The sequence below is a fragment of the Oncorhynchus mykiss genome, chromosome 8 (assembly GCF_057628025.1).
Source record: "Oncorhynchus mykiss isolate SJ-2025 chromosome 8, ASM5762802v1, whole genome shotgun sequence".
In the NCBI taxonomy this organism is placed as follows: Eukaryota; Metazoa; Chordata; class Actinopteri; order Salmoniformes; family Salmonidae; genus Oncorhynchus; species Oncorhynchus mykiss.
In genome coordinates this window covers 23,445,236-23,462,958 of record NC_143029.1, presented here as the reverse complement: position 1 = coordinate 23,462,958, position 17,723 = coordinate 23,445,236, and the positions used below count along the sequence as shown (strand labels likewise).

Below are 17,723 nucleotides of genomic sequence, written 5' to 3'. Positions count from 1 at the left end.
TGATGGTCATTTTCTGACAACAATGTGAACCTGATGACTCGGAGCATCTTCACAGTGACAGTGTCAGAGTATGGAAGAATACCAGACCATCTCCCTCTCCTCCATGCAGACTTTTTAATTATATCATTCAATTCACCAAACTTCATCCATTAAATAATGAGAGGTCTGCATGTCTGATCCCGGTTCTGTTTTGTTCACCGTGTGCCCTCCCAAGTTCACGAACTTAGACAAGGTGATGAGTATCGCAATTCAACGTCAACTTCCTCACAAGCACAAGGAGAACTGAGAAAAGTGATATGGAGCTATGAATAGGCCACCCACACAAAGGCCATGATCACTAGTCATATTTTATTCAGACAACAGCAGGATTTTAGCTCATCATGTTCAGGAAACAAAGATCAAGAGAGGTGCTCTCATCGAGAGAAACCCGAGTCCAGCTTACATTGTCTTCATGGAGATAAGGAAGGAAAATCTTATCCTATAGTCATTCAGAAAACAACACTCAGTAGTGAAGAACTGGCATGTTTGCGACTCCACGACCTAATAACTCACAACCTTATCTCAAAGTAATTATTCTTGCTAAACACACACAGTATAAATAATGGAAATACAGCAATATATATTCTATTCACATTTCACACAAAAAAAGACACAGATAGGCTATACTTCCTCATAACTGTAAATTCATCTATTGTTTCTTGGACTATTCAAATACATGACTAATATGGTTTTGGAAATGATTGTGTGTTCTACAGACGACGGAAACCTTAAAAAAATAAACGTTCATATTTCTTTTCACATTGGATACAAACTTACACACACACGAACAACAACTTACAGACGCACACAAACAATGACTGCATCTCATCTGCCCAGACTCACATGCTCCCACCCCCATCCCCAGTGCCTGCATTCTTTGTTTGAGAATCCTCCAGCCCATTGACTATGTCACTACATACCCATATGCCTTGTCTTGAAATATGCAGACAGACAGATTACATTGAAACTTTCAATTTCTAACAATTGCTTCTTTTAATTTGCCAGTAGTTTAAACAGTGTAGTAGACAGCAGTATTTCCCAATGTAGAACTTGTTTTGCATAAGGAAGTTAATTAAATCTTAATACATAATTTATAACATTAGGGCTGAGCGAACAAACTCAATAAATTGCGCACTTATTACATACATTCATATTCATATATTCATGCAATTTCTGACATTAGAGAAATTTGGTCTTTGTTGAGTTGTTTCTCTCAAAATATGTTAATATGAACGCAAAACAAGCTGAGGTCAGTTCTCCGCGTCCCTTGGAGACCACATAAAGACTTCAATTCATCTGGTAGAGAGGATGGAAGGACTGTACTGCATATCCATCAAACCCATACTAACAAATGACCAGTTGTAAATTAATATACCAGTGTAACCGATGTGAAATGGCTAGCTAGCTAGTTAGTGGTGGTGCGCACTAATAGAGTTTCAATCGGTGACGTCACTCGCTTTTGTGGCGCGATGGGTAACGATGCTTTGTGGGTGTCAGTTGTATGTGTGCAGAGGGTCCCTGGTTCGAGCCCGGCGAGGGGACGGACTAAAGTTTAAAACTGTTACACCATTACCAATATTCAAACTGATTAATCATCGTAGAGAACTATCCAGTTGTTAAGATGGTTGGAATCATGAACCATCTTCAGACACATTCTTGATTATATGTAAAGGCCTGTCTTTCTCAACCTTATCATGGTATAGCGTCATCACAGAGCTGCCTGTCTCAGAATATGAGGGCCATTAGATCTTTCATTTATCATTAAATCCCCCAATTTAGTGGTGTGTCTGATTTCAGTCACCTGGACAAGCACAGACTATTCATCTTCCTTTCAACAGATTCTCTATGACTTCATCTCACATCTCCTAAAATGTTCTGTCCAGTCAGAAGTTTCACATTTAGGACCTGGTGGAACTGACTGGCAGCTGTAAATTTAGTCTGCTGTAATCATTCAACTTTTAGATGAATGTGTTCTAGGTTGTGTAACACAAGTAAGTAAGCACATAATAAGACCACTCTTTCGATAACAATTTCTCACATGCTGACTGCACTTCAGAAGATAATACATGTCATGGCATAGTCTTCATGAAGACACAAAATATTGTTTAAAAGTGCTTAATGATACTTAAAAATGTGGTATAGGCTACTCCACACCAACACAGCAGCCAAAGAGATGGAATAACAAGCATTTCACTAAATGGAGTGTTCAGTAGTGTCTTCAATAATTGAGCTAGGGGGAAAATCACTTTAAAAAAACTGTTCTCTGTAATGTAGGTTGCTGAGGAACGCTCAACTCCGTTCGATTTGAGATAAGAGAGTTTAGCGTTCCTCAGCTATAATGTAGACTATTTTCACTAGGCCTACCTCAAAAGTAGTTGAGTTTACCTTATGTCATATCATACATACATTTAGCATGTAATAATTTAGCATGTCTTGATGTACTGCTATAGAAGATTAATTCATAAACTGTAGGACCATTCTCAAAGTCAATCCGCTAATGTTGTAAATAAACACATAAACTGACAACAATGTGACATTCATTGATCCTCTGGTCACACTCAGGTCAATTATCTCCAAGACAATCGAAAAGTAAAGCGTCTGACAATAACGTCATGAACAACAACAAAAACATTTACAACTTACATCCTCTTATTGGAGAGGGAGCTGGTCTCATTGAAGGATCATATTATCTACTCCGCTGTCGATCCGACTGGATTTTTCCGTTTTTGAAAACTTTTGGCAACTTCTTCAAATTCGTGCCACGCCGACGTTTCAAAACTTAATTCAGTGTATAAACGCAAAACACGCGCTTATCACAAAGTCGAAACCTCAAATCGACGGTTGACCCTGTTCCTGTCACGCAAGATGCTTGAAACAGCAGCAAAGTAGTTTTAACATTCAAGGAGCGTGTCCTTGCACACAGCTGGAGGACGTTCTCTCTCACTCTGGCGCCCCACCCCAAAGTCCCGAGGGGTAAGAACATTTAAGAAAATGTGCTCAGAATCACCTAGAATTCTAAGTTGCTTCTCCATCACACTGAAAATGGACTAATTACATTTACATTTACAGTTATTAGTCCAGTGGTGTAAAGTACTTAAGTAAAAAATACTTGAAAGTATTACTTAAGTAGCTTTTTTTTGGTATCTGTACTTTACGTTTTATATTTATGACAACTTTTACTTTTACTTCACTACATTCCTTAAGATAATAATGTACTTTTTAATTATTCGTTAGATTTTGAATGCTTAGCAGGACAGGGAAATTGTTTCAAGAGAACATCCCTTATCATCATGAGTCTGATCTAGGTACTCATTTACACTTTTACTTTGATACTTAAGAATATTTAAAACCAAATACTTTTTGACTTTTACTCAAGTAGTATTTTACTGGGTGACTTTCACTTTTACCTGAGTCATTTTCTATTAAGGCATCTTTACTTTCACTCAAGTATGCCAATTGGGTACTTTTTGTACCACTGTATTAGTCCCAGGACATTTTTTTTGTGTTCTGTCTGCGCTTTTTAAAATTGTTATAATTATTTTAGTTTTTTTATTTAACAAGGCAAGTCAGTTAAGAACAAATTCTTATTTACAATGACAGCCTACCCAGGGCAAACCTGGACAATGCTGGGCCAATTCTGTGCCACCCTATGGGACTCCCAATCACAGCCAGATGTGATTCAGCCTGAATTTCAGCCTGGGACTGTAGTGACGCCTCTTGCACTGAGATGCAGTGCCATAGACCACTGGGCCACTCGGGAGCTACAGCACAAGTCTGTCTGACAAGGCCTATGGATTGTGTATGCCACAATGAAATAAACACACTATTGTTATTGGAAACTACTGCTAAATTAAAATGAGGGAGGACAAGACTGAAACAAGTTACATTTTGGACTGTAGTCCAAAATTAACAGACTTTGTACAATTAACAGACTTTGATTTGTTGGCTTTTTGATCCATCATTTGCTTCAAACGTCAGTTCAGATAATCTTCCTTTGTGATAACTCTCAAGAGAGTTGGATATCTGAATTTGCATGCCGTATCCACTTTTTTAGCTTTTTGGTCTCCACAGCCATCACTTTGATGTAGATGAGGTTTATCCACAGCTAAAAGACTAAATTACATGTCTTCTATTGTATATAGAACTACAATAAAGTCACTGTGGTTCTATCAGCTCAGTTGGGTTGGGAGTTCAATAAAGATGAATGAGTATGAGAGATATTTGAATGAAACTAATGGGAAGCACTTTATCCACATTGACTCTTATGGGGTGATGAAAAAGTCAAACTCATTTTAAAGTATGGTTTCCAGTTGTGAGTTTCTTGTATAGCTTGGGACAGCACAGCTGTTTTATATGGCGGAGAGGAGAGGCTTTAAACTTTCACAAAAGCCAAAGAAGTGGCTGTTCTCCTACCAGTACATAACAATGAATCATGACTGAAAGGGATGATCAAACCCAGCTGACGTTCCCCACAGTACTGTCATATGTGAGCTCAGTAGAGCCAGTATTGATCTCATGAAAAGAGTGTTTACATCGTGTGTGTAAGAGGGGGTATACTTTCAATATTTAATGCAAGGATTTAGAGGACATAACTGCCATGTGATGACATGACATTGTACTGTTATTCACGGTCACTGTCAGAGAATGACCTATTTCAGCTGACGGGTGACTTTTCTCCCCCAATGACCTTACAGCTAGAATAGACATGTGCAAGGAATCCACCTGATTTTCATTTGCATCAACCCCAATGCCCTTCAACAAAGAGGAAGGGAGTCAGGAAAATACATGCTGGTGGTGACAGTTCAATACCCTTTCTGTAACTCTTAAGGCAATAGGCAGGCATTGAAGATAAGACAATGAGCGCAATGACATCAAGAATCTAGGCATGATAATCACTTTGAACAGGTTGAGCAAAACAAAACGTGACCCGGGCGACTAATTGATTATTTCCTTAATAAGTAAAGGGCTTGGGACACTCAAATGGAGTGGAACACAGAAACCGGATTAATTTACTAAACATAAGTGGGGTTAAACAGTAAATATGTGGTATTTTGGAAATGCACGACTCAAAAATGTCAGTCAGCAATCATGTAGTTCATTACAGGTTTACTTTCTATGCCTCTTGAAATTACATTATAAATATTAGAAGTTCTTGTTCACACCTTTAATCTAATTTTCTCAAATTGCACATTCAAGCGTTCCTTTTAATGTGCCCGCAGAGTGAATATTCCACTATGAGGTCCACTCAATTATCTGCTCTTAAGAGTTTCAGCACAATTTAATAATGGTTGATGGCTATAAATTAGTTAAATTACCATTATCCAAGGAGCAGTAAGAGACATTAGGGGATAATGACTTGGAGAAGGTCATTTTCAGAGCTTAGTTACATAAACAGAGCAAATTAGTTAAATATACTGAACAAAAATATAAATGCAATGTGTAAAGTGTTATTCTCATGTTTCATTAGCTGAAATAAAAGATCCCAGACATTTTACATACATAAAAAGCTTATTTCTCTCAAATTTTGTGCACACATTTGTTTTCATCCCTGTTAGAGAGCATTTGTCCTTTGCCAAAACAATCCATCCACCAGACAGGTGTGGCATATCAAGAAGCCGATTAAACAGCATGTTCATTACACAGGTGCACCTTGGGCTGGGGGACAATAAAAGGCCACTCTAAAATGTGCAGTTTTGTCACACAACACAATGCCACAGATGTCTCAAGTTAAGGGAGCATGCAACTCGCATGCCGACTGCAGGAATGTCCACCAGAGCTGTTGCCAGATAATTTCATGTTAATTTCTCTACCATAAGCCACCTTTAAACTCATTTTAGAGAATTTGGCAGTATGTTCAACCTGCCTCACAACCGCAGACCACGTGTAACCACGCCAGCCCAGGACCTCCACAAACGGCTTCTTCACCTACTGGATCGTCGGTGAGAAGCCACCCGGACAGTTGATGAAACAGGAATATTTCTGTCTGTAATAAAACCCTTTTTGTGGGGGGAAAACTCATTCGGATTGGCTGGGCCTGGCTCCCAAGTGGGCCCTCCCAGGCCCACCCATGGCTTTGCCCCTGCACAGTCATGTGAAATCCATAGATTAGGGCCTAATTCATTTATTTCAATTGACTGATTTCCTTGTATGAACTGTAACTCAATAACATTTTTTAAATTGTTTCATGTTTCGTCTATATTTTTGTTCAGCACACATTTGAAGTGGAGACAGCAATCGCACGTTCTGGATATATTTATTCAAATAACCCATCAACTGGGACTGTTGCTGTCTCTACGGTGGAGCACTGGCATGCTTAATTACTTTCCAATTCAAAATCCTTATGGAAATGTATTAAATAATGAACAATGACCTAAACACTTCAATTGATTTGTTTTAATAATGGTCAAATGAGTCCTTAATTTACATTAAGTACACATTGACTAGAAAATGTAAAAAACAAAACAAGGGAGTTTAAATGAAAAATTAAAGAAATCAGAAACATAAAACACACTAAGGAACTTTTGCATATTTGAGGATGGACTGATCAACTGCTCAGTCAAAGTTGACTACATACAAAATTACAAGTTTAGTGTTAAAGTAAGGGAAGCGCTTTCAACTATAGTGACATTACCGTACCCTTGGAATTAGTTCTCTATGAGGCGGTTTCCTGGACACAGATTAAGCTTAGTCCTAGAATAAAAAACATGCACAATGAAGACTCTCCATTAAAATAGTTTTTTAGTCCAGGACTAGGCTTAATCTACGTCTGGGGAAACTGGCCCCAAATGTCCCCTCTCTGACTGCGCCCTCCCCAAGAAGCCATCACACAAAGTAAACATGAACAAGTCTTCAACTTGCTTGGACAGTTTTGTTTGTACAGCTCTGTGTACTAAAGCAGACAGCATCAGTACAAACAGAGCACCAAGCATTAATAAATCACTTTAAAACATTTATTTAAATTGTGTTGATGCAGAAAGGACAGTCTTTCACCAAAGAAAAGGAGATAAATAGATACTGATTTGAAAACACAGTAAAGGGCAGATCAATAATGTCCCCTGATAATAATCTTTTGAAGCATTGGCCTATAAATTAAGTTTAACGAGAGAAACTGTGTAGTCTTAAAGTATTATGAACTGCAAACGCTGAGCATGTCCCCAAAACATACATGCATAAGGAGGGGATGTGTGTTATCAAAACAGTCAGTTAGTTGCTAGTGGAAACTAATAAGGTGGATACTGTGCTAATAGAGGAAGGATGCACCGTTTTAATATACAGGCTCAGGAAGTCTTTATTGAGCGCTTCACTCTAGTCATGGACAGCCATGTTGGAAGCTACACAACAGGAGTCCAATATGGAGACACAGATGTCATTGTTGTTTACAGTGATGTTGAAGGCTTGGGACAGAATTGCTCTCTTCAGACGCATGCCGTAGACTAGAGGCTAATGGTCTCTTCTGGACCAGATCAGCAATACAGTGACACCCAGGGACAATGGGTCTCATTCTTTTCCAGTGGTCAGTAATTTGAGGGCCTTCTGCAGATTTTGCACCGCCGTGCCCACGTCTTCATACTGCAGGGCGCTGCCAGCGTACTTGCAGTACTTCTGAGCCCTGGTGTAGTCCTCTGGCGTGAGGCGCACGTCACCTGCCGAGACAGAGCATTAGGTGTTCCTTTGAGACGAGTAATTATTGAAAATGAAAGATACATTCTATGTGATCCCTTAATTAAGAGAGATTGTGTGTCTGAGTAACACACACCACCCGTTACTCGCTCACTGACCCACCGTATTAGGTCATCAACTGAGTTAGCACCAGCCTGACATAGCTCTCTGATTTACCTTTTAACTCAAAACATATTCCAAATCCAACCTCCCTATTCAATATCACCAGAATTTGAGACGCTGGCCATACGTCCCATGACTATTTTTCAATAGAAGACGCTATTTAGAACTCTTAAAGAACCATGTCAGTCAAGACCAGAGTACGTGAGCGGAGCGTGCCCAATTTGACTGGAGTGCGGAGCGCGTTTCCCAAAGGCTGGAGTGTCGGCCTTCTCGCCCGCTCCAATTTAACTCCAGTACTGCTCCAGTAGCGCTCACTTCACCAGCTCAGGGCATTTATAGCCCAGCATGCATTTGTAGGGTACTTGTGTGCTGCTATTGCCTCTTGCTTTAGCTACTGTCAGGAGTTCGCAAAATATTTTCATAAAGACACTTAAAATACTACGCAGGTGCAAAATCAAGGCGACTTTGTCAAGGTGACAAAGATGAGGAGGACCAAGAGCATGAGAGGGAGTGCGGTGATGTAGTGCCCACAACGAAAGAATCATTGTGGAATCTGAAAAGACACGTATCCTGAAAGGATGATGGTGTAGTACGTGCACATAACACAAATAAATGAGGCGGGTAGCTAGCTAAGTGACTCATTGTAGCAAAGTATTTATAAACATAAAAATCAGATCTCTTAAAAAGTTTGTTAATTTTCGTTCTATCATTGATTTTGGCCCAATAGGCCTGACATAATAACTCTTTTAAAGAGCGTTCTGTTTTGATAGGGTTATTTTGCCTAAAAATCTTTAGGCCTACCTATAGAAAAGTAAAAATACAAATCCGCATCCCTGCCCAGCCTGGCAAGAGTGGCCCGAAGGGTGTTTAGCATCCCCAGTGGCTCTGCAAGCGTGGAGAGGGTATTTTCTGCTGCTGATCTGCTCTCCAGGCACCATCGCATGAGTCTGAAGCCACAGACTCTGGTCAAACCGGTGTTTCTAAAAGTGAATCCAAAGGCATTAGATGCTATGAGCCTAGTAAGGCTAAGTACACTACCAGTCAAAAGTTTTCTTTTGCATTCTCTTAACCAGCTTCATGAGGTTGTCACCTGGAATGCATTTCAATTAACAAACTCTTGAGGGATAGGTTGTTATTCTGACACCACCCGGCCAGGTCTCTGACCTCCTCCATATAGGTTGTCTCGTCATTGTCGGTGATCAGGCCTCCCACTGTTGTGTCGTCTGCAAACTTAATGATGGTGTTGGAGTCGTGCCTGGCCATGCAGTCATGGGTGAACAGGGAGTACAGGAGGGGACTGAGCACTCACCCCTGGGGGGCTCCAGTGTTGAGGATCAGCTTGGCAGATGTGTTGCTACCTACCCTCACCACCTGGGGGCGGCCCATCAGGAAGTACAGGATCCAGTTGCAGAGGGAGGTGTTTAGTCCCAGGATCCTTAGCTTAGTGATGAGCTTTGAGGGTACTATGGTGTTGAAGGCTGAGCTGTATTCAATGAATAGCATTCTCACATAGGTGTTCCTTTTGTCCAGGTGGGAAAGGGCAGTGTGGAGTGCAATAGAGATTGCATCATCTGTGGATCTGTTTGGGCGGTATGCAGATTGGAGTGGGTCTAGAGTTTCTGGGATAATGGTGTTGATGTGAGCCATTACCAGCCTTTCAAAGCACTTCATGGCTACGTACGTGAGTGCTACGGGTCGTACGTGAGTGCTAGTCATTTAGGCAGGTTGCCTTCGTGTTCTTGGGCACAGGGACTATGGTGGTTTGGGGGAAGAGTAAATGGTCTGGTCAAAGACTGCGCTCTCAACGTCGCCTAACGCTGTCTCAAAAAGAGAAAGAGAATGTCTATATACAGTACTTAGAAAGTCTTATTTGAGAAGCGTCCAGATTCAGATAATGCGTGCTGACGCTGCATGGTCTGGGAACCTCAAAGCACATGCATCTCAAATTGTATTTTTGTGTCTCAAACGGTACGTGCTGGCACAACCTGTAGACATTTGTTGGTCTCGTGTATCGCGTGAGTCAGTAGCTTCGTTCCAGGGTGTCAGTGTGCTACTTACATACTAGGCAGCGCACTAGCTCTGGTCCAGGGCATTACACTAACCACTGTTACTTGTGCAGCTAAGTATTACGTGCTAGCTAGCTAGCACACTGTAGCTAGCTAGCAGACAGCTAGTACACACTAGCTTCTAAATCTAAATGTAATTTCACCACCCGTGCTGTTGGTGGAGATAACGCATCATCCTATCTGGCACCATTCAAGAATTTGGTCTCATCTCGTATGTCTAACAGCGTCTGTGGCGTGAGAAGGTATCTGCTGGAGCCAGACCCTATACTCTTATTTTGCTTGGCTTTGAAAGGTTAGAGTCCTAGCTTAGAATTTGAATCTACAGAAACTCTAACTCAACCACTTAAGTAGGATTAGATCCAGCCAGATTATGGGTGATCTGCTTTTTGTAAATTATATTATACTGGACACTTTTATTCTATACACTTCAAGCAGAGAAAATGTTTCATTTGCCTCAGTGTTTTTGGTAATGTTCCCCCCATACATACGTCCTACAACACTACTAAACTAGACTCTGCTGAGTAAGCCACGTAATTATCACCTCTCATGCCAACCCAATGCTGTGTATTCTGCTCTCTATTCATTATGATTTATTAAAGCCACATTGCTATGACACTGCAATTGTTCATGTAGTCATTTTCTTTTCATCAGCCACAGACTGATTATTTGGGTTTGTCTGTGGTCATATTTTTCCCACCAGTGCTGGAAACCGAGAGCCCACAGTCTGTTTTCCATAAACCGTTTTATGAGGAGACCTGCCAGTCTCCCTCTCCATCCCCCACCCCCCCTTCGTCTCCTCACAGCCAAGAGGGGAACCATCTCATCCTGGCCACTTCAGATGAGCTGTAGGGTCTTCATGTTGTAAAAACTCAGCAGTCAGGATTTTCCACAGAGGTCTGTGGGACAGCAGGTGTGGCATGGTGGTTTTGGGGTGTGGGTGTGGTGAGCCCCAGGGTGCTTGGGGAAGGGAAGGGGGTACTATGCCATCCCTGTCCTTACCTTCCTGAGTGGCACTCAGCAGTGAGGGGTCGACTGCCGGAATGCTTCGGGGAACAGGCACTGGTTTAATGGGCTCTCCTGTAAACAACACAGGGGAACGGGGAAGAGTTATTCTAGTCCACCCAGATCCTCTAGAGTCCAGGAAAAACCATACAGGGCACTTTCAACTTCTGCTACGCCACAACCAAGAAATGTGTTGGCTAACGCTGTGATATGACTTTATGATGTATAAAGAAGAGAAGTGGTTTGAATGCTGTTAGAGAGCAGAGAGCTGCTCAGGCCTCATTACATTTCTGACTCGAGCCAAATGGACGATTTACTGGTAAACTACAATGAAAACAAGGTCAGATTTGATGTAATCTGGAGCAATGTAAATTTTGCGCCTCAATTTATAGACCCCCCAAAAAACCTGCATTGAGAGGCTCCAGATACATAGGTACAACATAACAAGGGAGGTCACAGGGGAAATCTGTGCAGCTATATTTCATGTGTTTCTTTTGCAGGTCCTGGAGTCTGCAGTGTGCCGCCCCTGATTCAATTAGCACCAGAGAACCTCAGGGGTCACTGGGTGGAGATGGGTCACTGAGGCTCTCATAGAATGCTTTTCCCCTGAGGCCTAGGGCCTGCCTGTGTCATTTGTGATTAGCTTACTGGCTTCCAGGCACAGAGGACACAGGCAGGCCCTGGGCATCCAGGGAAAATCTATTTGAGCCTCAGAATGGACCCTGCTCCCACTGAGCCCCTGCCCTCACCCCTGGCTTCGCTTTGGCTTTGATCTTTAAAAGGTGAAGAGAGAGAGGGCAGACAGACAGACCTCTGGTACCACAGCCTGCCAAGCCTGAGTCAATAAGGAATACATCTTGACTGTCCATATTACATCAACAACTACTTTAATGAGCCTGTGACATATTAATAAGAACCACTAGAGAATGAATAAACAAACATATCTAGTTGGTCATTATCTGGTGGGGCTGTTACAAATGACAGTGTTGGCTGCTTTGTGTGAGGTAATTGTTTTCTGGGTGATATGTGACAACACCCAAGTCAGCCACAAAGAAAGCAGTCATAGGGTTCATAGACACAATACTGTCCCTCCACTCACAAAGAGCTGCAAAGGAAAAATGATTAGGCCCTTTTTCTATGCTTGTCGACCATGCCAGAACATACAAAAACGGATCTAATGGCAAAGTTGATCCCACGGGCTTGAGCCAAGCTGTACTCCAGTTATGCCAGTGGATACAATTTGTCTTAACTTCAACACAAGAACACCAGTCTATTATACATCAGGTTTGTGAAAATTTTCCTAATGGTTAGATGAAGAATTAGTCAAATTAGCTGTTGGTTGCTGATCAGGATTGTAATGACATAGCAAGACTGCAGAGAGGAATTGATCAAGAGTCCATATGGGTCCTATAGATTCTGATGGTATTGTATCATTTCCTGAGGCTCTGCTGAGTGATAGGGTGGTGTGTAGAGGTCCCATACTCTACCTGCAGGTGTGTTAGCTGGACAGTGGGCTCCAGGAGGGATGTGGATGTTGTTGTAGTTGGTGGGGGGGTAGGGGGAACCCCCCATGGACCCCGGACCCTGAGGGTAGGGGGGACCCCCCATGGACCCTGGCCCCTGGTCTGGATCCCCAAAGCCGGGCTGGGAATGGGGTGGAGACTGGGGCTGAGCAGGTTGGGAGGACTGGTACGACGGTCCCCCTCCACCCTCAGCACCATACTCCTCATCTTGGGAGACAGGAAGACAAAAAGTGTAGTTTGTAGTCCCTCAGACTTTTGTCAGGGAACTTATATTGTAGATTTGCCCTAACCTTTTTTTCAAGATGACAATACACCGACCCCATATTCTGATGAGGCAGAACTTATGCAAGACTGAGTGTTAGCTACATGAGGTATACATCTATAAATATTTGCAATAAAATCAATTTTCCGCAGATGAACATGCTGGTAGACTACCCACTGAGTTACATCATTACCGTGCTGTGGCAACAATATCAGAGGCTGACTCAATATAGCTAGGAACTATAACAATTTAAGCTAGGTCATCAGAGTCCCTGCCCATCTTCTAACAACATCTGAAGCCCAACCTCTTCAAAGAGTATCTCAAATAATCCAAGAGCAAAATAAATAAATAAATGCAAGAATTGTGAACTAAACACTCGCACTGTACTTTTTTCCCCCCTTACTAGCTCAGACTTTACTGATCGCAACTTTATTAAGGAAACATTTACTTACTATGACTGTGATATGTGGATGTCCAACCTATCTTAAGATGAATGCACTAAGTGTAAATCGCTCTGGATAAGAGTATCTGGTAAATGACACAAATGCAAAGTACGTGTTACAATTCTGTCAGGCTCGAAACACTTTTAGTGTTGACACCACTTAGGACATACTGTAGGAAGTGTGAGCCCAACAGACTGCTACACTTTATCTTAGTAATTCCCTTCCAAACATCACCAACATTATCTTTCAATCATGTGGATTTTACTCGCAATATGCCTTCATCTAAAATCGGTTTTGTTTAATTCATTTTTCATTGAGGAGTCAGACCGTCGGTATGCTTCAAGTTTAAACTATGTGCAGCACCAGGTCCCAGACCGTGCAGCACCAGGTCCCAGACCGTGCAGCACCAGGTCCCAGACCGTGCAGCACCAGGTCCCAGACCGTGCAGCACCAGGTCCCAGACCGTGCAGCACCAGGTCCCAGACCGTGCAGCACCAGGTCACAGACCGTGCAGCACCAGATCACAGACCGTGCAGCACCAGGTCCCAGACCAGCCATCCTCTCCTCATGCAACATGAGGAATGAGTCACCAAGGAGCCACTCTTTTCTTTCATGCAACCACTGATGCAAAGGAATGCTACAGTAAACCCTACAGCTATGGAAGTGGATCTGAGCTTCCAACACACTGCGACAGCTTCTTGGCAAGGATTTGCTGAGATGAATTAAATGGCCACTTTGGGGCAATGTGCCGAATGCCTACATACTGCTCATTTGGAACGATGTACATACAGTACATAGGAACAGTAAGTTGGAAACAGTAAGTGGAAAAACATAAAGCATTAGCCTAAGTTTTGTTATGCAAAAGGGAAGCCTAAGATTAAAACACAAGTACTTGATTAGTGATGTATAGCAGACTAAACATATTTTACTTTAAAAGTCTATTCAGACAAAAACATGATTTGAAGTGTTGTGTGTACTGAACTTATATCAGCTTGAATTGGAAAAAGTGATCTACTCTGTCTTTGAGCTACGATATGCACCATATGTTTATATAGCACAGTGAGCCAATTCCCAGAAGAAAAAGCTTAAATCCAGTACTGAAGAAAATGAAAAAAGGAAATTCCATTTAAAATGGGTAAGGCACCTATTCTTTAGACTCATTAAAAGTAATATGTTCAAAACATATTTTGGAGTGAGCACATTTAATTTAAAGAAAATATTATATTACATCCATACACTATATATACACACAAAAGTATGTGGACCCTTCAAATTTGTGGATTCGTCTATTTCAGCCACACCCATTGCTGAAAGGTGTATAAAATCGAGCACACAGCATTAGCAGCAGAGTGGCCTTATTGAAGAGCTCAGTGTTTTTCAATGTGACACTGTCATAGGATGCCACCTTTCCAACAAGTCAGTGTCATATTTCTGCCCTGCTAGAGCTGCCCCGTTCAACTGTGTTGTTACTGTGAAGTGGAAACGTATATGAGCAAGAATGGCTCATACGCAAAGTGGTAGACCACCCAAGCTCACAGAACTGAACCGCCTGTAACACTACCGTGTTCCAAACTGCCACTGGAAGCAACGTCAGCACAATAACTGTTCGTCTGGAGTTTCATGAAATCGGTAACCATGGCTGAGCAGCCACACACAAGCCTAGGATAACCATGTGCAATGCCAAGCGCCGGCTAGAGTGGTGCAAAGCTCTCCGCCATTGGAATCAGTGGAGCAGTGCAAACACTTTCTCTGGAGAGATGAATCACGCTTCACCATCTGTCAGTCCAACGGGCGAATCTGAGTTTGGCGGATGCCAGGAGAACGCTACCTGCCCCAATTCATAGTGCCAACTGTAAAGTTTGGTGGAGGACGAATAATGGTACTGGGCTGTTTTTCATTGTTTGGGCTAGGCCCCTTAGTTCCTGTAATCTTAATGCTACAGCATTTCAACAACATTCTAGACGAGCCAGGCCTAATCGCCCTACATCAGTGCCCGACCTCACTAATGCTCATGGCTGAATGGAAGCAAGTCCCCGCAGCAATGCCCCAAAATCTAGTGGAATGCTTTCCCAGAAGAGTGGAGGGCATTATAGCAGCAAATGGGGGTCCAACTCCATATTAACGCCCATGATTTTGGAATGAGATGTTCGACTAGCAGGTGTCCACATACTTATGGTCACGTAGTGTATTTTCAGAGTTTAAAAATCAAACATTCTATGTGCTATATTTGACACCACTTAGGACATACTGTAGGAAGTGTGAGATGAATGAAAAACAGACGATAACACATTTTCATATACAGTTGCGGCAAAACATATCAGCAAGCTAGCACTTTTCTTAAATAATTATGTTTCTTCTAAAATAAGTTGAAATTGGAATACTTTTGTTCCCCACACCTTGTTATTGGATTTTCAACATTGCAGAACCAATTTTATTTAAAAGGGTAGAAAAATGTACATGGAAAAAATGATTGGCACCATGGAGCTAGTATTTGGTTGCACAGCTTTTGGCCAAGATAACTGCCAACAAATGTTTATTGTAGCCATCAATGAGCTTGCTGCACCCTTCTACTGGCAATTTGTCCCACTCTTTGGAAACAGACTGCTCTAATTCTTCAATGTTTGAGGGGTGCCCTCCACCAACTGCTAATCTCAGCTCTCACCATAGATTTTGGATGAGATTCAGGTCAGGACTCTTCGCTGGACACTCCAGAACAGTCCAGCGTTTCTTCTTGAACCTTTCCAGGGTGCTTTTTGTGTGTGTTTGGGGTTGTTGTCTTTCTGGAAGATCCACTGCCTTCTACACAGACAGTTTTTGGACACTGGATTGAACATTGCACTCCAAAAGACCTTGATAATCTGCTGATTTCATGATGTCCTGCACATAGACAGGGGTGGTCTTAGTGATTTGGATGCCCCATGCAGGGGATTTACAACAGGTGTAGAGCCTAACTGGCATACAGTTGAAGTCGGAAGTTTACATACACCTTAGCCAAATACATTTAAACTAAGTTTTTCACAATTCCTGACATTTAATCCTAATAAAAATTCCCTGTTTTAGGTCAGTTAGGATCACCACTTTATTTTAGGAATGAGAAATGTCAGAATAATAGTAGAGAGAACGATTTACTTCAGCTTTCATTTCCTTCATCACATTCCCAGTGGGTCAGAAGTTTACATACACTCAATTAGTATTTGCTAGCATTGCCTTCAAATTGTTTAATTTGGGTTAAATGCTTCGGGTAGCCTTCCACAAGCTTCCCACAATAAGTTGGGTGAATTTTGGCCCATTCCTCCTGATAGGACTGGTGTAACAGTCTGTTTCTAGGCTTTCTTGCTCGCACACACCTTTTTAGTTCTGCCCACAAATGTTCTTTCAGGTTATGTCGATATAGGACTCGTTTTACTGTGGATATAGATACATTTGTACCTGTTTCCTCCAGCATCTTCACAAGGTCATTTGCTGTTGTTCTGGGATTGATTTGCATTTTCACACCAAAAGTACGTTCATCTCTAGGAGACAGAACTCGTCTATTTCCGGAGAGGTATGACGGCTGTGTGGTCCCATGATGGTTATACTGGTGTACTATTGTTTGTACAGATGAACGTGGTACCTTCAGGCGTTTGGAAATTGCTCCCAAGGATGAACTAGACTTGTGGAGATCTACAAAAAAAAATTCTGAGGTCTTGGCTGATTTCTCTTGATTTTCCCATGATGTCAAGCAAAGAGGCACTGAGTTTGAAGGTAGGCCTTAAAATACATCCACAGGTATTGACTCAAATGATGTCAATTAGCCTATCAGAAGCTTCTAAAGCCATGACATCATTTTCTGGAATTTTCCAAGCTGTTTAAAGGCACAGTCAACTTATTGTATGTAAACTTCTGACCCACTGGAATTGTGATACCTTGAATTATTAGTGAAATAATCTGTCTGTAAACAATTGTTGTAAAAATTACTTGTGTCATGCACAAAGTGGATGTCCTAACCGACTTGCCAAAACTATAGTTTGTTAACATGAAATTTGTGGAGTGGTTGAAAATCAAGTTTTAATGACTCCAACATGTATGTATGTAAACTTCAACTGTACATACGCAGTGCGCAAGTTTCAAGTTTGGGGAAGATAATTTTCATCTTTATAATAAACGCATTACATTCATAATCGCATTTGTGGTCACTTTTGAGAATGGTGTTTTTCAGCAAATGGAACATTCACGCGAATAGCCTACTGCCGTGTGCGCATTGCTGCACTTACAATGTGAAGAAATAGCCTAATAGTTGATCAACATTTTCAGCCAAACATTATCATTTGTTCAGTCAGGCTCACTGCTTAAAACATTTTTTTTTTTTATGCTAGTGGTTTTATTAATTTGGGATCTATCACATCCCACAACTGTCCCAGAATATGTTTGGAATATTTACATCTCGCACAGAATAGGTCAACTGTTGTACTATGTGGGATAGTAGATTGACAGAGGCTAGTGCTTTTGCTGTTCATTAGGCCAACTCATCTTGAAGGCTGACGAAAAGTAAATGTGGACAGTTATTCCAATATCTTCACTATGCGGCCCGGAAAAGGACGCGCGCATCTTTGTCCCAGATGTGTCG

The 17,723-nt window shown here is 41.7% G+C and overlaps 2 protein-coding genes across 18 annotated transcripts in view; both read right to left on the bottom strand.

Annotated features, from left to right (window-relative positions):
- adgrg6 (adhesion G protein-coupled receptor G6) overlaps window positions 1-3,044 on the bottom strand; it is a 53,908-nt gene extending 50,864 nt beyond the window's left edge. For 5 of the 17 annotated variants that reach the window (XM_090242950.1, XM_090242962.1, XM_090242963.1 and 2 more), the window contains exon 1: window positions 2,683-2,986. In XM_090242950.1, the coding sequence (XP_090099076.1) occupies window positions 2,683-2,684 (2 nt within the window). In that variant the 5' untranslated portion in view covers window positions 2,685-2,986. Of the gene's footprint in view, window positions 1-2,682 lie in introns of all 17 variants that reach the window. The other 12 variants (XM_090242959.1, XM_090242951.1, XM_090242960.1 and 9 more) reach the window with 6 other exon arrangements.
- A 3,373-nt stretch (window positions 3,045-6,417) lies between these two features.
- LOC110529624 (vesicle (multivesicular body) trafficking 1) overlaps window positions 6,418-17,723 on the bottom strand; it is a 47,397-nt gene continuing 36,091 nt past the window's right edge. Inside the window, exons 6-8 of the mRNA XM_021611986.3 lie at window positions 12,377-12,619; window positions 10,887-10,964; window positions 6,418-7,682 (exon numbers count right to left, since the gene is read on the bottom strand). Of these exons, the coding sequence (XP_021467661.3) occupies window positions 7,537-7,682; window positions 10,887-10,964; window positions 12,377-12,619 (467 nt within the window). The 3' untranslated portion in view covers window positions 6,418-7,536. The remainder of the gene's footprint in view (window positions 7,683-10,886; window positions 10,965-12,376; window positions 12,620-17,723) is intronic.